Here is a 21,417-nt window from a genome sequence, read left to right on the forward strand (position 1 = left end):
CACGGCCGGGCTGACCCCATTGTGCTGTGCCCGCAGGTGGATGCCCGCGGCCCGGCATGGAGCAGGCCTGCGAAGTGAGCCGCCGCAGCTGCCTCGTCCCCTTCGGCACCTCGCTGGCGGCCGCCGAGGCCAAGGGCGGCCCGTTCGGCGAGAGCCACGGCCCCGAGCCGCCCGCCATGCAGCTGGCCGCCGCCAAGCCCGTCTACAGCCAGGACCCCTCGTCCTGCTACATCCCGCTGCGCCGGCTGCAGGACCTGGCCTCCATGATCAACGCCGAGTACCTCGGCGGCGCCGCCGATGGCGTTGAGGCCCTGCCCGACCCCGGTTCGCCGCCCCCCCGCCTCCCCGCGGCGCAGGACCCGGCGGCCGGCGTCGACGGACCCGGCCCGGCGGCCGACGCGCCCCGCGGGGCCTTGGCCTTCCCCCTGCTCCTGCGGGACGGCGGGGAGGTGGTGGTGGAGGAGGAGGGCGCCGAGACGCCAGAGGAGGAGGAGGACGACGACGACGACGAAGAGGAGGAGGAGGAGGCAGCGGCGGACGGGGAGGAGGAGGAGGCGGCCGAAGCCGGCTCGCGGGACCGGAGCCGCGGCTGCCCCGGGCCGCAGCAGGGCCCCGCCAGCCCGCCGCCGCCCCGCTTGCAGCCGGCCGAGCCGGTGCCGACTACGGTGCCGGACGGCGGCCCTGGAGGGAAGCCGGAGCCTTCCGCCACCTCTGCGGCGGCGGCCCTGCAGCTCGTAAGCACCGGCGGGGCTTGGGCGGGGGACGACGACGGGGGGACGTCGGGCGGGGGGCCGCGGCCGCTGCCATTTTGCGGCGGAGGCCGGCGAGGCGCGGTGCGGCGGGGCAGGGCCGGGCGCCCTCGCAGCCGGCACCCTCGAGGGCGGGCAGCCATCTTGCCGAGGGGACCCTGCCGAGGGGGAGGCTGCTGGCCTCGGGGGTGCGCTGCGGCCGTCCCCAGCCCGCGGTCGGGACCCGCTCAGGGCTGCCATGGCCGGGGTTCGCCTGCCAGCGCGGGCTGTCACCGGGCTCTGCCGCGCACCTGTGTCCCGGCAGCCGCGCTCCCCCGCTCCCTCTTCACCCCTCAGCAGTGAGAGGCACCATCTCTCCGCCTGCGAACAGTGGATCGCTGCGAAGTTGCAGTGGAGTTTGGTTTTTTTTTTCCCCCGTTACATGCTGGTGGGTTTGGGGTTTGGTTGGGTGTTGTTTTTTTTTTTTTGACATACTGGAGATAAGGGCAGGAAGGGAGAGCTTTCCCTTCTCCTTGCCTGCTCCGGCTTTAACGCTGTCAGACGGCTTCTCTTTGTCTGGCCTGGCTTGTGGTACCCAAGCTGTGAGACTTTGGCGGTGGCCAGGCAAGGGCTGTGTCATGGCCTGACAGACCTCACCGGCAGGAAACCTTGCCCGTTATTCAGGCTTTTTTTTTTTTTTCTTTCTTTCTCCTAATTTCACTCCACACTCACAAATTCCTTCAGTTTGTTTTCTAATGTGCTTAATAAGAAGCAAAACTGATTGAGCTCTTAAGAGTTCTGGAAGGAGTTAGATGCACCTAACTTTTTTGTTTAATGTGCTTTTGAATACAACTGTAATTTTTGGATGGTTTTCAGCATGATTTTTTTATTTGCAGTTATGTATGTGTATTTCCTGCAGTTCTTTGGTATTTTTAAGTATTTCTTAAATATGTTTTTGTAAACTTAAGGCACTTCACTCGAGGATACTTTGAGTTTTAATTATTACCTGATACAGGGTGTGGAAATTAACTCACGTGACAACACTGACACCGAAACCATCTTGGTCTCTTTAATTTCAGTGTAGTCACTGATGCTGGACAGATGCTACTGGGGCATGCAGCATTTAGGGAGAAATCCTTGCTTTCACCCGTGTTCATTTGGGAACATGCAGCATTCCTGCTGTGTGCCCTGGGAGGTGGGGGAGCACTTGTCGCAGGTTGCTCACGGAAGGGGCGATTTCAGGAAGATGCTGACAGCGGCTTAATTTGTGGCACGATTAGGCTCAGCTCTGGTTCTGGATTGTGGATCCTCTTGAGTGTTCCTTGGGAAGAATCTGTCTCTTTGTGGAGACTCAAGTCTTTAGTCTTCGGGGGTAAGAGGCTGCTGTTGGTCTGAGGTTTGTGCATATACTTAGCTTTGTTTTGCAGAGCAAAGCGGGGATCTCTCAGCAGACATGTGCTCAGTGATGCGGTTGTGGGAGGGTCTCACTTTGTAAACAGAAGCTAGCAGAGGTACTTTCACAACACTTGCCTCTGCTATCAGTGGCTTTCAGTGGCTTTACAACGTGCTCCACAGAACTGCAGCTTGTACGGTGACAAAACTGTCTTAGTGATTGAGCCTGTTATTTGAATATGCAACAAGGGGTTGACTTTTCAGTAAAACTGCCTTCCTGTCTGCTTTAGTACGACATTAACCTTGCTGAATTGTTCTGGTGACTCAAAAGCATAGCTGCGCTCAGAAAAAAAATAGAAGGAAAGCATTTTTTAGACAGTCTGGGATCCTTCCCTCCTTGAGTTTTGCTTTCTTCCTTTAGTAAGTGTAAGTTGTCTGAGTGGTCCTTCACTTTAGCCCTGCTGCTTATGAGGGATTTTTCTTTGTGCCCTGTTACCAGTGAGACAGTTAAAATCTTTTCATTGTTGAACATGACATGATAGCTAGAAATAATCAGGCTTGCTCCTCAGCTCCTGTGTTTGTGTAGGCATTTAATTCTTGTCTCACTTGTATTCAGGTAACTGGAATCAACTTTTTTGAGAACCCACTAAAACTTAAACAAAAAAATCCCTAAAAATAGCACTGAAGACCTCCTGGGTGTTTGTGGTATTTTTAGGGTGACTTGTCATAGCTGGGCTGCCCTTTCAGATAATCCCTTTTACCTAGCCTGATGATGGAGCTCCTCCACCTTAAAGCAGGACTTTCTCAGAGCTTTTGTTCTTGAAGCTCACAGCTTTGAGAGTGCCCACTGCTGCTCAAACTTCCTGTTTTGCCAAGAGGAAAGTGTGCATGTATCTCTGGATCTCTGTCGTCTGCGCCTTGCAAGCTTTGAATCTTTCACTTTGAAAAGACTAATTTCCAAAATGTCAAGAGTGCTTCCAGCAGAAGGGCGGGCATTTGGTTTGCCTTTACTAAGATGCAAAGTCTAGCATTTAAGTAATGCCTCTGGGTAGGTGGTGGTGGCGGCCAGTATTGTTTTGCATGGGGATTTGTTAATAGCCCTGGCATCCGCTGCACTCAAACATTGCCCCAAACAGAGGAGAGGTTGGTCAGGTAGCATTCATTTGTAAAGAAGGATGTGCATATTCTGAAGCGGAAGTTATTTTAAGTGTTGAGTTAATCTTAGTTAAGGTTGACTGAAGCTCTCCAGCAGCTACTGACTGATTCTGTGTTGGAGAGAAATCATAGCAGTGTTTCTTGGGCCTCTTTTTTCTGCTCCAGAAGCAATGATACAGTGACTACTGGCAGCTGCTGGCTTACTTCCTTGCGTACATGGTGTTAATGTTGGGTTATTGCCATTAAAATTGAAAGGGATGGTCATTTTTTAACTTCTCTGTTTGTTCCTTACATGAGCTTGTCTTTAGCATTTTCCCAGCCTTTGCAAGTTGTAGAGGACAACATTTTGTGGAGTTGGAGGGAGCAAACTTGGCTCTCGCTTTGCCAGTTTTTGATTTTTGATTGCTACCCACAAAGTATGTTAGAGTCATTTGGTTTGCAGGGTTGAGCACTTGAAAGCAGAGAAATCTTGTATTCAAGTGAACATGTGCCGCTCTTGGTGCGTGTGTGTTACGTGGCGTACAATCATGGGTTATGCGTTCACAAGCTGTTTTTTCCATGGGACCCTGATAGCTTAAGGCTGCAGGATGTGCAGAGCTTGCATGAGGCACTCGCTCAATGTTGCTTTTCATTCTTTTCATGCTATTTCCTTGTTGTCCAGCTCTGCTCTGTAGGAGTGTGATGTTCGGGTAATGGCAGTGAGGAAATGAGGTGCAGGGAAATCCAGAGCCAGATCTTTCATCACTAAGAATGTCTGCTTCCAGTAGCTCTATGTAAGGAATGAGTAGGGCATGTGTGTAGGGCTCCTGGAAGGTTTTTGCTTTACCAGAACCACACTGTATGCAATGTGTTAAAAGTACTGAAAGTCAGCAAAGTCCTCTCTTTAAGCCTAGAATTAATCTGTGATGAACTTCAGAGTTCTGTTGCAACCTGCAGCTGTGGGAGAGTATTCTCGTTATAAAGTATTTGTGTCCCTGTGTGAGAGTTACTCTGGTTCTTAATTTATTAACTGACATGTCTAGTGCCATTTCTCTCTTCGCTAAAAATAAAATAAAGGAACCAACACCACGTGATACTTGTTACTCCTGTAAACATTTCTGAAAGAATCTCCTACTACAGACTGTTGATTTGAGGTGTAACTAACTACTGGTAACATTATATCCCTGAGATACAATAGGCATGTCAGTGGTTTGTTTGAGCAGGGAACATAAATTTCCTTGGTCAGTTGACATCCTCCTGGTGGGGAGATTAATTCCGTTTGGCTGTCAGTGCACTCAGTGAGAACAGGCTCTTGGTGTGCTACTGTCCCTGTGCATCTGATCTTGCACACACCCCTCTTTGCCACTAAAATTTACACTGTTGGGAAGACCTTATTTTTTTCTCAGAAAAGAGCACATAGCTGGATCTCACCTGGCTGTGCAGTCTGCTGGCATCCACTGAGCCCCTGTACTGAACTGCGCTCATGTCCCAAATAGTTCTGAACTTAACTGTAAAGGACTTCAGTTGTGGTGGGCATTTAGAAGAATGGATGTTTCCACAGTTAGAGCACTGTGCTACTGCTCGACCATAAATTTTTGAGGTCTTTAATGACTTTGGTACTTTCATGATGTGATGGCACTGCATCACCTCTTTGTCATGGTGGAGCGAGTGGGTGGGTGTTGAGATGCTGCCCCAGCAGGACAGTGTACCCTAGGTGTGAGGAGCAGCTCGCTTTGAGTGACAGCAGTTTTTTGAACAGTCTGTAGGATCTAGAGCTCTCCTGCACAGTGGATTGTATCCTGGAAGTATTTATTCTAGCATTTGTCTGTGATTGCTCTTACTCCCCTTGCTTCATTTGTGTTTGTTCTCTAATCTCGTATTGCTGATTAGGTGCGAATTATCTGTTTGTGTATGTGATGTTACAGAAAATAACGTGGTTTCTCTAGTAAATATGGATCTTCTGGCTACCTGTGGTGTGAAGTTTGAATAATCGATGCCTTCGCAGTTCATGTGGGGCTGTGCAGTGCTCTGAAACTGAACGTGTCTGTGTGCAAATAGCAAAACCAGAGTTATTTTCTTGCAGATTGGACAGCCTTGAAGGTGAGGGTTTGCTGAATATAATGGCAGAAATCTCTCTGTTGTTTCTGCTTTCTATATTTAAAACTTCTTTTTAAAGCTTGGGTAAGAGAGACTTTGTTCAAGCGATGTCCTGGTTAACATACGCAGTCATAAATACTTCAAGTCTCTACAGAAGATTGCTGCCAGAGGAGTGTAGGCTTCACTCAGCTATTCGGCAGTGAAGTTCTGCTCTATGCGGTGTGGCATGCTTACTACATCGCCTGCTACTGTTACAGGAAAAAACAGCCAACAGTAGCAAAAAAAAAATCTTTTACAGGTGCTTTTTTAGGATGCATGCTGCCTCTCAAGGCCTGCTGCCTCTGCTGTCTTTGTGTTTACTTACTGGTGATCTCTACTGGAGAAGTGCATCTCCCAGAACTCGAACCTCTCCTCCCCCCACCAAGCAAATCTCACATTGTTGAGGATACAATGATTCTAGCTCTGCTGTTACAGTTTCTTCTAAGCCCTTGCTAAAATCAATGGTAGTGGCTGGGTTTGATGCTGTAGTGGTAGTGTTTGACTTCAGGGCAACATATTTCTGTTTTGCATGAAGTTAGGGATTTGTTGATTGTCTCTTGCAGTATAGCAGCTTCTTGTTGCACCTCATTGCCCCTTGTTCCCAAAAGTGGGGTTAAACTGCATGATGTGTAACAATTACTAGTTTTTTTTAATTTTCCCATGTTAACTGAACAAATCTGTAGCTCACTGAAGAGATGTCAACTCTGAATATGATTAACAAGCTAATCGAGCCTCAAGAAAAAAAGTGGCTTTTTCTGAGTTATAATTGAGACAGTTTCTTAAAAAGACAATCTTAACTCAAAACCCAGTATTATTGGTGATGATCAACTTTCAGTCTAGTTGCTTAGCATATAGTTCTGTTTTTCTTGCCTGTGACTGACAGCTGCTTGTATATAGTAATTTTGATTTTTTTTTTTCAGTTATTTGCTCTGGCATTTAGAAAGGCACAGGGAATAGAAACACCTGAAGAAGGAAACTCAATCCTAGCAGGGAGGGTTTGTCCTGGGAGTTGTTTTTTTGTTTTTAAATCAAGTTAATGCCGTTTTTAATACCAGGAAAATATGACCTATGTTTTGTTCTGTCTGCACGGAGCCATCTGTGCCATGCAATGCAGTCTTTGCTCAGTAAAATGGGAGTTAAATCCTTTATGGTGGTTAAGGCATTGCCAGGATTTCCAAGTTAATGGGTGGAAAAGGTCTGTAAGAAAGTCTGCTTTGAATTAGAGCAGCAGTTTTCAAACTGTGGATTTGTGGACCCCTAAACGCTTCCCAGGTGCAGACTCTTCTCTAATGAATTTAGACCTATCAACAAACTTTGCTTGCTTTCATATAATTTCATGGCATCAGAGTATTTTTCTGCAACCATAAGTTTGCAAAGTGCTGAGTTACAGAACATGCTGCAAATGTTAGTTGCAGTGTCTGACCTCTGTGAATTTTGTGTTAAGCCAAATGTAATGTTGCATTTCTGCAGTGGGTCGCTGCTGGAGCAGGCAGGGGTGCCATCCCTGCCTGACTTGCTGCTTGTGGAGTGTTGCAAGAATGCTTGATAAAAGTTGCAGTTTGCTTTGCTGAAATAGTTACTGGAAGTTTAAATGTTACCTTTGGGTGCATTTGCATGAGTGCGGTGTTATGGGTTAAGGTCAAGCTGGCGTTGGAAATGCAAGGTGTGGTGACATCAAAGAAATGGCTTGGTGCTAGTGCAGAGGGTTTAGAGCTTTTCGGTGCGCTGTGGGGCAGGGCTGTGACTGGTCACTGGCCTTGACATACCACTGCTCTGTGGGGAGGGCTGCAAAGAGCTGTTCATGGTTTATCCTGTGGGGAGGTCAGATTCAGGCGCAGGTAGTGTCTTGTGCTTTTCAGGTTTGGAGATACTTTAGTGTAGTCCTTGCAGTTGTGTCTGGGATTTACAGGGGCCTCCTTGCTAAGTTTGCAACCTTTGCCAGTGGTGCAGGACCTGGGGTGCCAGCAGGAGTGTTACCAAGGACACGTGCAAGGCATAGGTGGGTGTTGGGGCTCCCTCAGGAACATGTTGTGTTCCTCCCAGCAGGTAGCTGCAGCAAGGGAGCTGAACGGTGGCACAAAGGAGCTTGGCCTGCCTGCAGAGTTGTGGTGCTGTGCAGAGGCAGACTGGAAGGTAGAGAGCTGGGCATCCCACTGGTTCAGCACTGGGTAGGAGCACAGTCATTGCTTTGGCTGATCTGAGCTCCCAACTCCAGTGCCCAGGAGAGGGGAAGATGCTGCTGTGTTGAAGGCAGAGGCTGACACCCCTGGCAGGCACCTGGTTTCAGTGTGGCTACTCGCAGTAGCTTTGCAGCAGTGATTAAATGTACAACAGAGTAAAGATTGACTTGGTGCACATCCATCTCTCGTATGTCCAAAAGCATTGATGAAGCCAGGAAGGGATTTCAGCAGTGTGCTTTGCCTCTATTGAGGGATGGAAAAGCACTTGTTAAAGTTGACATGCTGACTTTCTGTGGTTACCATTAAAATTGCATCAAGATTTATCTCACCCAGGTCTTTGGAGGAATGACAAAAAGAAATTGGGAGGAAAGTTCTTGTGTATCTTCTCTCTTTCACAGCACTTGTAAGGGCAGGCTGTCCCTGGCCGGGCACCTTCACTTCTGTCTCTAGCACAGCCCAAGCAGCAGGTCTGTACTAAGTTGACCCACTCAGCTCGTTGCCTGGTTTGGTTGTAGCCTTGGCAGTGACGGAGTTGCACAATCCACAAACAAATGGCTTGTTGAGCAGCCAGCAACATCTGCCTGCTGCCTCTTCAGGGCCGAGTTGCTGCCATGGCTCTGTGCGAAGCAGCAGGTCTGCAGGTGGAAGGGGCACTGCTTATGATATGCGTGGCGTCGGGGAAGGGAGTTGTTCGGAAATGCTGTCGGTGGCTGAACCACAGGGAAAGGGTAGCTGTCTCCAGTCCTGGAGGCTTCCCCATGTCCTTCTCCATCTTCTTCCTCGTGGGTGGAGTGCTGGGGTAGGGAGCAGCAGGTAGGGTTGCCAAGCAAAGCTTTGTTTGTGTGAATTCTTGATAGGGAACTTGTTCTGTGGGTTGGTATTGGACCACTGCTGTCATCTTCAGAAAAAAAAGTTTTATAGGTAATAAAATAGCAGTGTAAGTTGTATTAACTTTCAGACATTCATTGGAAATAATGTATAGGGGACTCATTTTTCACTTTCAGACATGCAGAATTTTACTTTTGTGTGTGAGAAACCAGAAGTGTTGAGTTGGATAGAGCAATCCAACACTGTTCCACACTAGCCAAAGGATGGGGTGCCTTTTGGTTTGGTATTTTTTAGGGAAAAGTGAATGGCGAATTCCTTGCACAGAGATACCTCAGCACACTGGAAACCTCCAGCTACTTTTTTCCAGCTCCTGTAGGGCCTCCAGGGCTGACCGTCCAGCAAGACTCTTACCCTGAGCTCTGCTTGAAGCTTCTGTGTTCTTGTTTCGGAGGAGCATATTCATGACTTTCCCTCCCACAGTTGGTGGAAAGATAGAAACCTGCCTGTTGCCTAATGTGAGAAGGGCGAGGAGCAGGGTGATTATCTCCCTTTTAATAGTTTCTCCACTTACCCTGAAGTTACTTGGTTGGTTTTCCTAAGCACCTGTTCAGAGTTCTTACTATTCTGGCTAATGTGATGACTGCACACAGATTTCTAAATAGCAGCAGTGAAACAAGTAAAATTCCTCTTAATTTTACTTGGTTGTCCATAACTCAGTATGCTCATGAGTCTGTTTAGGAAGCTGGATTTATACCATAAAGGTTAGGAAGCCTCTCTGAAATGTAAGTTTGCAGGACCTGATGATGGAAGCATGAACCTTCCTCAGGGTATGGCTCTAAGTGCAGGTATCAAGTAATAAATAAGCACAAGATAAGTTTATTGCACTGCTTGTGTACAGAAATTCTGATTTCATTTTTAGTAGGGATTCAGCAAAAGCAGTTGAAATTTTAAATGCAAATTAAAACTTAATTTTATGTGAACAGGACCTTTTTGTTACTGTTGTTTTGGAAAACTGGTTCAGTTGGGCAGGGGGGATATGCATGCTGAATACCACCTCATTTTGAGGAGGTTACAGTCTTGAGTAAGTGGCATCTTTCATTTGGACTAACAAAGTGGGATCGTACCTCCTTCTCCTGTGGGTGAATCATAATTTCTGCAGAAGATCAAATTTGCAAGCCCCAGTTAAATGTTTGTTGCTTTTAAAGAAGCCCATGGAATTAAAAAACCCAACACCCAAACAACAAAACAATCAACAAGCAAGTGTTAGTAGTTACACATTTAAATCAACTCAAACTCCAAATTTTTAGCTGTTAAGGTTCTAATACAATATTCACTTTTTGCACTGTGTGTACATGTTATTTTCTAGTACTGCTTCATTCTGGTTACAGCTTAAGCTGTAATGGATACGGTTTATATGTATAAATTAGAATAGCCAAGTTTCGTTTTGCGGAGTTTGAATCTGGTTTTCATTTCATGGATTTAGAAACTTCATTTCTGAAAACGAACATTGTGTTTATCAGATGTCTTGCTTGTGAACAATTTGTTTGATAATGTAAAGGAGCACAAAAGTAAGGCTGAAAAGGGGGCAGATCTGATGACCTGTTTTCAGTTTGGGGTTTTTTGTTAGTTCTCTGACATAAGATGATAGTTGTTGATATTTGTTCTTTGTGAGACTTAGCAAAATTCTGGCAATGCCTGTGCTTCCTCTCTTACTTGAAACAATTAGTGCTGATTAAGAGAGTCAGATTTAAAGAGAACTTGGTTTATCATTTAAAATGTATGCAGATAAGCAAGTGTGAGAGTTTTTCCTCTGTTTCAGGCTCCTGGCAACGGTTTGAAATCTACTATATGTTTATGTGTCTGGATTTCTCTCTACTGGGGATCTGGGTGAGATCGTACCCCTTGTCTCCCAATTCTTCCTCCTGCCTTCCTCAAATCCTGCTGTCAGGTGCATTTCTGGTTATTAGGATGCTGGAATGCCAGAGCTTTCTATTGCACTGCTGTTCCATCCAATCCATAAGGAAAATTATCTCCATTAAGAAAGTGAAACAGGGATGCTGTTAACCAGTTATCTTGGTGTCTGAGACTTGGTGTTCTCACATCAGTGTGTTCTTTATTTAAAATCCATATGTTTATAACTCCTGAACTTGATAGGAGTGCTTCAGGATGTATGAATTACCCAATGCAGTACAATCAGCTCTCTTATTTTAACCTTTCACGGTAGTTTGTACGTATGTAGCACCCTTTGCATTTGTAGGCTCCACATCCTGGAAAAAGGGTACTAAACACTAGCCAAAGACAACAAATATTCACAAGCATGTAGATAACAGAAGTTTGGCTTGTATCATAATCTCTGCTGTATTTTTTGCTAGTGAATATTTAGTGAGTATTTAACACTTCTGTGTGATAGTGGTCCCAGATAAGAGGTAGTATAATTTTTCAGAAACGAATGTAGGTCAGACATCTGTTTACTTTTCGCTGCAGTGCTGAAGCCTAAGGAAGACTGGAGCAGTGGGGGGACAAAGAGCATGTCCCCTGGTCCCCAGCAGCGCAGGCTGCCTGTGGGTTTCCAGCAAGCTTTGCTGACTCCCGTGTTTGACTTGAAGCTTGGTGTGAAGTTAAGCGCCAGTGTGATGATACTTCTGGTGAGTGTGGTGATGGTTTCAGGAGCTACGCCATGCAGGTGTTGTGGTTTGGGTGGGTTTTTTTACATACTCCAGTTGGGCGTACCCCTTTCCCTCTGCAGGGATTTATTGCCATAAGCTTTCTCGTAGAGGAGCGCAGAGGGCTGCTGCTCTGCCCGTACGAGCGCAGGTTCAGCATTGCAGCCTCTCTGTAAAGGCTTAAAACTCTCATGCTTTGGAATGCTACTTTGTACGGGGGAAACTTTGACCTCTTTTTGCTTGGCTTCAAATACTTCTTAAGCTGTGAAGTAGATATAATTTAATTTTCTTTCTATTTTGCAGGGTTTGGGGTTTTTTTTACCGATTTGGGTTTGATTCCAGAAAAGGTTCTTTAAAACTTTGCTAATGAGAATTTATTTTTTGGCTTTCATCACAAGCAGTTATTTCCATTCTTGACTTCAGTGTTGTTCTTATTCTCATCTCATTTTTATCTTTCCATGCAATATTCACAAGCACAGATTAATTCCCAAGTCCTGTCTTCTTTCTTTCCGTATTTGTTCATTCCTCAGTGCATGAGTGTAGGAGCTGAGTGAAATAATGCACGGTGGATCACTTAGGCTTCTTTCCACCCTCCCACCCGTAAAAGCAGAACAGTGGTTGGAGTCTTTCTTTTAACTCTCTTTGACTGTTGGCAGCAGTCACTGTACGAGAGTTGCAGCCATAGCTGCTTCGTGTCTGTGACCAGAGTTAAAGGATCTGGACCTGCTACGGTAGGAGCTGTGCAGAAGGATAAGCCTGAGCTCAGAAAGCTGAGGTTGAAGCTGCTTTGCTTTGTCTTAAACTGTAAGTTAACTCACTAAGGTTGAACTTCAGCTGGAGGGAAGCACCATCTCGTGAAAACTCTTGGGATAGCTTTAGCGATGCCCTTCCAGGCTAGTTCTGGGAGTGCTTTTGATAGAATTTGCCCCAGTTGCTGCCCTACCTTTGCAAGGGTAGAGGGTGAGTAACCTGTTGTGTGATGGTGAAATGGCAGGAGTCAGGAGCGTCATGTCCTAGGCATGGCCAACCTGTGACACTAATTGTGTGGCTGGTTATGTTAGTGGATACTACTTCAAGCAGACTGTTTGGCCTAGGTTAATCCAGGTGCCTTCAAATGTCATCTCTCCCTCAAGTTTGCTTTGTTAGATTTTTTTTTTCTTTTTCCTGCTACGAAGAGCTGTTGATCTTCAGCCACTTCAGCCATATCTGGGGATGGGTTGATAGCTCTTAGGAAGTAGGTGAACTCCTTGTCATCTCATCCTGTTCAGGAAAAAAATAGTGATCATAGAACTTAAAGGAAGAAAAGGTGGTGGTGGTGAAGACAGTGGACTGACCCTCACCAGGCTTCCAGTTCTAGCTAATAAGAAGTAGGTGTTGGGAACAGCTTGTGTGCAAACAATCCAGGGGTAGATGGGCTGCAGAGAGAAGCACGAGAGTCGCTGCCCCAGGAATGAGAAGGTTTGAAGAGAGCACTGGGAGCTTCTGGGGCAGAGTTGTTGTATGTGCTGGCAGCTACTAGTGTGGGGAGATCTGCTTACAAGATGTCCCTGGCTCCTGCTGCAGGGCCTGGGCAGGTATCTGCTGCACTTCTGCCCGCACGCTCAGCAGAAAAGTCTGTTAGTGTCACTGTTTATACTGTATGGTTTAATTATCATTTGGATGTGCCTTCTCCTTTTAGTTTCTTCCTTGGCTTTGATTCTGTCCACTTCTTGGGTGAAACAGGCTTGGGAGGATCTCACTCCATTATTCTTGGGGGTCAGTGGCTTCCTTCTCACTTTTCTCTATCCTTATTGCACACAATCTCTTTTGCTCCCCCAGCCTTTCTCCAAAACTATGTTCTGTCCCTTGCTTCATTGAATAATGTCATGTTTATAATTAAGTCAGGAAAAAACTATAATGGGACTATTGGCCAAGCGTTTCCGTGATGGCTTTCTGAAGCAGGTCTAAATCTGAAGCATGCAAGGCTACAATGGCTGCAGCTCAGTGCTTGGACTGGACAGTTAGGCTCTTTGGGTACATGATATTGAAAATCTTGGCCTGTAGCTATATATATATACACACACACATGCTCCTTTGTGTGCAGTTTGGTCTTACTGTGGCCCTGCCAAGGTGGTCATGTCCCCAGTCATGCTGTTGGGGCGCAGGGGTGTCTGCAGCCATGCCATGCTGCGCTGGAGTTGACAGTACCACTCTCGTCGTTACACAGAGATGATCAGTGCTGCAGGAAAGACGCACATATGCTGATAGCCACGGGGTGCGTCTTTGACTTGTGCTTTGTGTCACTTCTTCCGGCAAGATTAATGAATTGGATAAATGTTATTTTTGTCACTTTTTAATGATGTGGTTATTTTAAAGGGAGGAAGATTGGTGAAAGATAGTCAAGGACTGACAGTACATGTACAATAATAAAATCACTTAGAAATGTAAGCTTTCTTTGCTTGATATGTTTCATATTTGCCTTATGGTGAAAATTTCAGGAGGGCAGAGGTACTTGCTTTCTATTAGAAAGCCTCTTTTCTCATGAAGCTGAGCACCAACTTTTGGTATTTCACTTAGTGAATTGCAGAGTAGGCATAGTACAAATTCAGGAGGTGACTTTCAAGGTAGAAGTGTTGAACCTTGGCTTGTGACGCCTTCCTCAGTGGTCATTTGGGGTCTTGCGTTGGTGGAGAGAGTTTGATTAAAAACATCCACAAGATACATTCTTCTCTCCAAAAATAGCACAAAGTGATCCAGAATAACTGTGTGTTGTCTAGAGTTTAGGCTGCAGTTTGTCCCATCTGAACAGCAAATTAATGCCAAACAGTTGATAACAGAGTAGACAGTGGTTGTAGTTTAACCCCAGCCAGTAACTGAGCGCCACGCAGCTGCTTGCTCACTCCTGCCCCACCAAGGGGGTGGGGGAAAAAAAAACCTCATGGGTTGAAATAAAGACAGTTTAATAGGATAACAAAGAAAGAGAATAATAATAGTAATAATAATATATATAAAAAACAAGTGATGCACAAATGCAATTGCTCACCACATGTGGAAGGGGAAAAAAACCCTCATGCCCAGTCTGTTTCCGAGCAGCAATTCCACCTCCCGGCTTGCTTCCCCAATTATATCCAAAGCATGATGTTACATGGTATGGAATATCCCTTTGGCCAGTCTGGGTCAGCTGTGCTGGCTGTGCCCTCCCAACTTATTGAGCACCTGGCAGGGCATGAGAAGCTGACAAGTCCTTGACTTAGTGTAGACACTACAACTACCTAGCAACAACTAAAAACATCAGTGTGTGTACTATGAATGTTACTCTCATTCTAAATTCAAAACACAGCACTGCACCAAATTAACTCTTATCTCAGCTGAAACCGGGACAACAGTACTACACTCCCTTTAGGAGAACAGCTACCAATACAAAACCCATGATTTTGCTCACTGATGGAACAAGACACTGTCCTCCCCTTCCTCACTTACCACTCTCTTACTGCTTTGAATGTCTTCAGTTATCTCCACTGGTGTTACAACCTGGTACCTACCTGCTATGCAGTGGCTCACAAGCTATCTTATTATTTAAACACTTGAACATTTCCATGCTCTGTAGTTAAACAGTAGTCTGACTGTATGTAGGGACTACATCTGAAGTTCATTGTGTTTAAAAAAAAAACTTGGGCTTTCCCGAGCTCACAGAAAAGTCACCATTACTGCAGGGCTGAATTTTTGGCCATCAGGGATATATTAGCAGTTTGATCTTGGCATAGTAAATGTTAATTGTAATAGGAATGAAATTTATTGTATTCTGACCCAACAAATACATGCTTTGGGGTCTGTAATTCTGGCATCACGCAGCAGAGTTTAAAGGAAGAGACTTGCTGTACCTGGAAATGATAGTAACTGCTGCTTTTGCTCCTCCGCAAGTTTGGTTTTGGTGGTAGTGTTTTTGGGGGGTTTTTTTGTTGGGTTTTTTTGGGGGGGGGGGATGGGTGGTGGTGGTGTTTAACATAAAGGCATCTCTGGCTGCGTGGTGGGGATTTAGAGGGAGTGGAGAGAAAATAGTGCGAAACAGTGACCTGCTGCACTGTGTCCTGTCTCAGGTCTCTTCCTCCGGGCATCAGCACATGGTGCTTCCCGATCTGCCTCTTCCACCCACTGGTGGGGCCTTTGTGATGGGTGGTGATGAGGCAAACATCTGGCTGCTGGTGCTGGGGAAGGGAGAGAGCAGACAGGGAATGAGAATAGCTGCGGAAAGAGAGGTAACTGTTAAAGCTTTATCCGAATAGTTTTTTGAAAGCTATGTTTTCATCAGGCACCTGTGTGGGGTGTTAGAGGGTGACGAAGAGTTGATTTAAATGCAGACTTGCCTCTAGGCAGGGGTTGTGGGCGTCCCTCAGGTGGATCAATGTGAAAGGCTTTGGCAAATCTCCAGTACAGTTTTACTGCTTCGCTCCGTTCAGCTGACTGTGCTCAGGTTACCAATGTCAGTAGGATGTACATCCATTGTGTGTGTACTACACACTGCGTTTGAGATAATCAGTTAGGATTGAAAAATGTGTTAAAATAAATAAATAAATTTAAGGGAAAAGTTACATTTACAGGAAGAACACAAGCTGGAAACAGACGAAACAAAAAAAAGGGGGTTTGTATCTGAAAGCCCATCCGCATTTAAAAAGCACCAGCGAGGGCAGCACCTCTGGTTCCAGTGCTCATGGTTGGGTATTTTTGTTCCAGAAAGCCTGTGTCTGTGGCGTGGTGGAGGCACCAAGGCTGCAGCAGGGCAGTGGCAGAGCGAGGGTCTGCAGGCCCCTGTCTGGTGCTCTGTCACATTCCCTGTTCCTGTGCTTCTGCTCAGGGATAAGTTATTACATGGCTTTTGATGACTGAGTGGCAAGAATTTCAGCAATGTAGTCTGTAACATCATTACCTACTCTTTTTTTCATGTAACAGAGGAGTTTATCCTTTTGTATTTTCTTTAACCACATGAAGAAAACCCATAAAACTCCACCTGAAGTGGAATATACCTTTTATTAGAGAGGTCTGTTGCATTTTAGTTGCTAGGATGTTTAACTGTGAATTGCAAGAGACGTGCCTGGGGAAGGGTGGTGAGCAGGACAGAGAAGTGAAGTGAGAGAGAAGGTGCGTATTTGTGCCATGACAGCTTTAATGAGGAGCACATTGCTGATGGTTATTGACAAGAATAATACCCGCGGCACTTTTTACAGCTCTTAAAATGCTGAACCCACCTGGGACGCGTTGGCTGGTGCTGGTGAACAGGCAGGACACCCCACAGCTGGGCACGGGGACTCCTGTATCCTGTGAAAACCTATTGTACCCCGTCTTGGCTCATTTAGTCACGACGCTGGTAAGCTCCTGAATCCTCTTCTTGGCAAAGGTCCTGCTGCCCAGCCTGAGAGTGTGTGTATGTAGCAAACAACATGGGATCTGCTCTCTGCTCTTCGATAGCAAGGCAGAAATAGCATTAAGCAGCATTAGGTTTTTGTGTTGAAAGATTTTGATGTTCTCGTGATGGCTGCACAGCCCTGGGTTTGGATGTCTCTTTCTACAGAGCTGATACTCAGGAGCAGATTTTGCAGACAGGTGAAGTCCCATGTGTCTGTCTCCTAGAGAGGGGATGACTGCTGTTGTGCTCCCTTTCTCCTGCTCTGTAGTTTTGGGGCAGAGCAATGGCAGTTCTGCTCATGTAAACTAAAAATTAGGACATAACAGGTTTTTTTTTTCTAATTGTACCTACCTTTGGTTTCAAATACTTTATGGTGAAGCTTTTTCCTGGGCACATCTGAGAAGTGGGGAAGTTATTAGCTTGTACATACCAACTTTTTTTTTTTTTTGGTGCAAGTGATAAACACTTAATTTGCTGTTCTCATCACCTTCCAGTCAGGAATATTTCATTGTCTGTTACTACTACTTTTTCTGTACACTGCAACTTTTGAAATGAACGAATTGGTGTTAGTGGCTAGTAGTGACTCCAAATATTTACCTGCTCAACTGTGTGAAGTTTGAGTGCAGTCATTTACCAGAGGTCATGTTCCTTACTAAAAAATAACAACTCCCCCCCTCAAACCCTGGTTTATTGTTTTGTTCTTTCAGAAGAATGGGGAGAACCATTGTGTTCTTTGAAGGTGTAGGAGTCACTAAGTAAAATCAGGACTTGCTTTTTAATGTAAATGTCTCTGGTGGCCAGATGTAATCTGCACACAGGGGGGAGGCAAATCTCTTTAAAAGCATCTGGAGCTTTAGTGATTTCTTGTGTTCTGGTTTTTCCCCAAAGATCCGAGCCAAGAAGAAACCTACTCCAGTGAAGTATGAAGTTGGGGATCTTGTTTGGGCCAAGTTCAACAGACGCCCATGGTGGCCATGCACAATTTGTCATGACCCAGTGCTGGACTGTCACTCAAAAATGAAAGGTACTGTATCTACTCAGACCACAAAATGGAGGCGTTGTGTATGGCAGGGTGCTGCAGTTTTTAATTAATCTAAAAAAAACCCAAACCCATTTGTGGCCCTTGAAAGGTATGAAGAAGTAGACTCTACTGTGGAAGACCTGGATCTATAAAGTAGACCTAGATCAGGGAGGTGACAGGAGGAAGACAGGACTGAGGCTGCTGGAAGTGGCACAGATAGCTGTTGCACATGTAGGCTTTTCTTCCCAGAGTATAGGAAGGATGAATAGGTGGGCTGAGCTCAGGGCAGTGCAGAAGAAAGAGCAGAGGGTCGAAAAAGGTGTGCAGAGAAAAAGGAGGTGGATCAGGGAAGTTAGGACAGAGACGTGCAACGGGTGGGCAGGCAGAGCTGGGAAGCCTGGAGTGTGAAGACACGGAGAGTCAGCTAGGCTTGGAGAACAGGAGGCTGGAGACGCTGAGAAGCAGGGTGGGGGATAGTGCAGTGTAGCTGCTGAATACCTGAAGATGTGGGAATGTGTGAGAGGAAGGGAAATTTTTTTTTTTGTCTTGTTTGGCACAAGGAAGCAAGAGGCTGTTTATGGGGAAATACTGGAAAAATGTGGAGATGGAGCCATGTACATGAAAGTTTAGAGCATAGTGTGTCAGAGAAACTAAGAGCCAGCTGAGTGTGAGGGGAAGAGATGGGGGAAATGAGAGCTGTGCGTGCATGAACATAGGGGAGAGCCAGGAAGGAAGGGAGTCTTACAAGCTCAAAGCAGAGAAATGTAGGTGAGTGATGGAGAGAACAGAGGGAAAGTGATTGTTTGGAAATTGCAGCTCATTTGAAGGCTCTCAGTGCTTTTAGGATCATACTAGCTGCTATGGGGAGACTGCCACAAATGGAAGGGCTTATTTATTTGTTCCTAGTTTCCCCTTCTGATTCTTTTTGTTCTGTGGCAACTGGAAACCCCTTGAACTGGTGCCACTGACAGCTCTGTAGACTGGTGAGGCTGCTGCTCACCGATGTATTTCTCTCCAGGTTTTGTGGCCCTTGCCAGCCTAAGAACTAAGCGCTGAGAACACGGAGACTTTTTTTCCAGTGGCCATCAGCTCAGAGCCCTCTGCTATTTCTCTAGAGACATGAAGTAGCTTTTCCTACATTGTGCTCACGTCATCCCCAAGTCTTGTTGCTGTAGTCGTCTTACTTGCTATTTCTCCACCTTCCCCTTCATCCTTTGGGAAGCATCCATCCTGATTCTAGAAAATACTGAATGTGCTGTTTTAAATAGTCCCTTTCGAGCTCTCAAATTCCTGTCAAAGATGTTGCTGGAAGATATGCCAGAGGTATATTCTCCCCCCACGTCTTCCCCCATAAAATTGTGGACAGATTTTAATGTATATAGCTGTCCAGTAATCTTCTTTCAGCCTGTGTATGATGATCTCTACTAAAGGAATTCTGCAGAGAGGAAACATGCTATTAACAAATTCCAGCAAGGTCTGATCTCCAGCTACACGATAGATTCTCCCTCCCATTGTGTTTTATCAGTGTTTAAACCAATAGAACTCTGGGGAAAATGTCCTTTTCCAGTTGTGGCTGTATGTAATCTGCTCATCTCCCCTCCCCGATGCCACGGTGGCAGAGCGGGTGGATCTGAACTCCGGCGCTTTTGGGCAGGGGCAGCTGCCGGGGCTCTGTGTGCACTTTAGGAAGCGTGGTCCTCCTGCCTTGGCTCTCCTGTTGCCAAGGGAACGAGCCCTTCAAAACAAGGCAGGTTGCTTCAAACTCATCACTTGTGCAAAAACCTCTTCTGCTCTTGGGTTTGAGGCGTGGTCTTTTGATTAAAGCAGTTTGCCTTTTCTCAGCAAGCTCTTGACTTGAAGATTTTTTTTGGAGCTGGAAGATTGAGGCTCGGTGGCTTGAGTCCCAGTACTGTGAATGGGATGGATGAAGTCTGTCACCTTTGCCCTTGGTTTGATGTTGCCCTGGTCATTATTTGTCATCCTCTCAGTGCTCTTGGTCAGAATCAATGCCTGTAACCTGTCCTTTTTCACCAGTACACCCAGTACTAGTTCAGTTCTTAATTGTACTGTGTCTGTTCAGCATTCTTGCACAGAAAACACCTTTGAAAAATCTTTGATTGTGCCCTTATGATTGAGTTTCTTCTCTTGCTCTATACTTTAGTTGCAATGAGTATCTCCATACTTTGGGCACAAACATTTTGTCGTGTTGCACCAGTCCTTGTACAGCGTGTGTGCATGTGTGTATTTACTTAAATGCTGCTGTTAATGTTTTATGTCCTAAATGAGAGTTTGGTAACAAAGCATTGAACAAAGATGAGATATATCATGGTGGAGGAGGTTCAACCTTTATGAGTAAATCCTATCCAGAAGGATGTCATTTCTGGGTGTTTCCAGCACACTGTTGCCTTTTCCCAATGGTTAAGTGGACTGGACTGTTTAATCATTAATCAGGGAGTAGCAAAAAAGAAATGTCCTGCCTAGTATGTTGTGTCTCTCAAGGAAGAAAATATTTGGATGTTTTTGCAATGTTTATTGCAGCCAAACTGTAGTCTTTGCTCTAGGGAGATGACCCATCTTAGACCTGTTAATCAATTGTTTGTAAGAAAAAAAAAATCAGAAATCAAGAGTAGCAACACAGAACACAGACAGCACAGATCAAAGGGGTCTCCCTTAGTTCTGACTAGAAATACCCAGAACTGGCATTCATGAGGGAATGTTATTAAGCAAAAAGTAGTTGAAAATGAACTGGCACGTTGTTACTGCTTTCTAGGATTCTTTTTGTGTGTCTTTATTCTGTTATATGCCAGCGTTTAATTCTGTTAAATTTCTCAAAATAGTTTCCAATCGGAGACCGTACCGAGAGTACTATGTGGATGCCTTAGGAGAACCTTCAGAGAAAACCTGGGTTGCTGGGAAGGCTATTGTCCTCTTTGAAGGAAGACATCAGTTTGAAGAGCTGCCTGTTCTTCGGAGAAGAGGAAAGCAAAAGGAAAAAGGCTACAAACATAAGGTGAAAGATCTGTTTTCTCTAATATGTTTTTGATTCTTTGAATCTGCGCAGTACAAAGTATTCCTTTATGCCTGGAATTGCACTTTGACAGCTTTTTTCTGTGGCAGTGACTGCAGCAACACGGCCAGGGAAGTGGTTCTTTGCGTCCTTACAACGAGTGTAGTTTATAAGCTGCCAGGAGTTTCTAGGCTCTTTTTTATGTCGGGGTGTGGCCTGCTGCTTTGATTGCCCTAGAGAGCTCTGAGAGGCAGAGGAGTCGGGTCTCTGTCTGTGTGAGATCTATTCAGCGGCGCAGCCCTCTCCTGATGTCTATTACAGCGTGCTTCTAAATAACTTCCTGTGCTCTCTGGCAGCCTCTTTTGGCTGATCTGAAGCCAAGGTGGAGTTGCATGCTTCGCTAGATCACTGACTGAGATAAAGCAGTGGGGTTTTTAGTCCTGCTTCAGTAATTCTCTTTATAGAAACCTGTTAGGACTTATAATTTGACTTGGAAAACGCTTTGTCATTGAGCCTGTGGGAATGAGTTTTGTGGCTCATCGCATCATCTCCATTTCCAAACAGAACAGCCCTGAGCAGTTGTAGCCAGTATAGTGTAATGTGACACAGGGGTCTGGTCTATGTCTTTAGGAAGGTGACTGGAGAAATTAACTTTTTAGAATTGCTGAAGAAGTACAGAGGCTACTGCGTTACTGTAAGAGAGCAGATAGTCATACTAGGCAATGGTGTCTGGTTTTTCTTTTTCTCTTTTTCCAAGAGGTTTATTAGCAGTTATGTACTTAACCTATGTTAGTGCAAAACCATCAGATTAAATGTGCTCTTCCAGATGTGAGTCCCCATCTGCAATGCCTTCATTTGGTTTTCCTTTTCCAAGGGCATGTTCAGTTTCTTCTCTTAGGACTTCTCTCCTTGTGTGCCCAGCCCCCTAACAACTAGTTACATTCTCCC

General features: G+C 45.6%; 1 protein-coding gene across 4 annotated transcripts in view; it reads left to right on the plus strand.

Annotated features, from left to right (window-relative positions):
- The window catches only part of NSD1 (nuclear receptor binding SET domain protein 1), a 66,091-nt gene that overhangs the window by 1,534 nt on the left and 43,140 nt on the right, over positions 1–21,417 (plus strand). For all 4 annotated transcript variants that reach the window (XM_054842107.1, XM_054842106.1, XM_054842108.1 and 1 more), the window contains exons 2-4: positions 37–734; positions 17,330–17,465; positions 20,300–20,472. In XM_054842107.1, coding sequence (XP_054698082.1) covers positions 57–734; positions 17,330–17,465; positions 20,300–20,472 — 987 coding nt within the window. In that variant the 5' untranslated portion in view covers positions 37–56. The remainder of the gene's footprint in view (positions 1–36; positions 735–17,329; positions 17,466–20,299; positions 20,473–21,417) is intronic.

This window comes from Grus americana, chromosome 14, assembly GCF_028858705.1.
Source record: "Grus americana isolate bGruAme1 chromosome 14, bGruAme1.mat, whole genome shotgun sequence".
Classification (NCBI taxonomy): Eukaryota; Metazoa; Chordata; class Aves; order Gruiformes; family Gruidae; genus Grus; species Grus americana.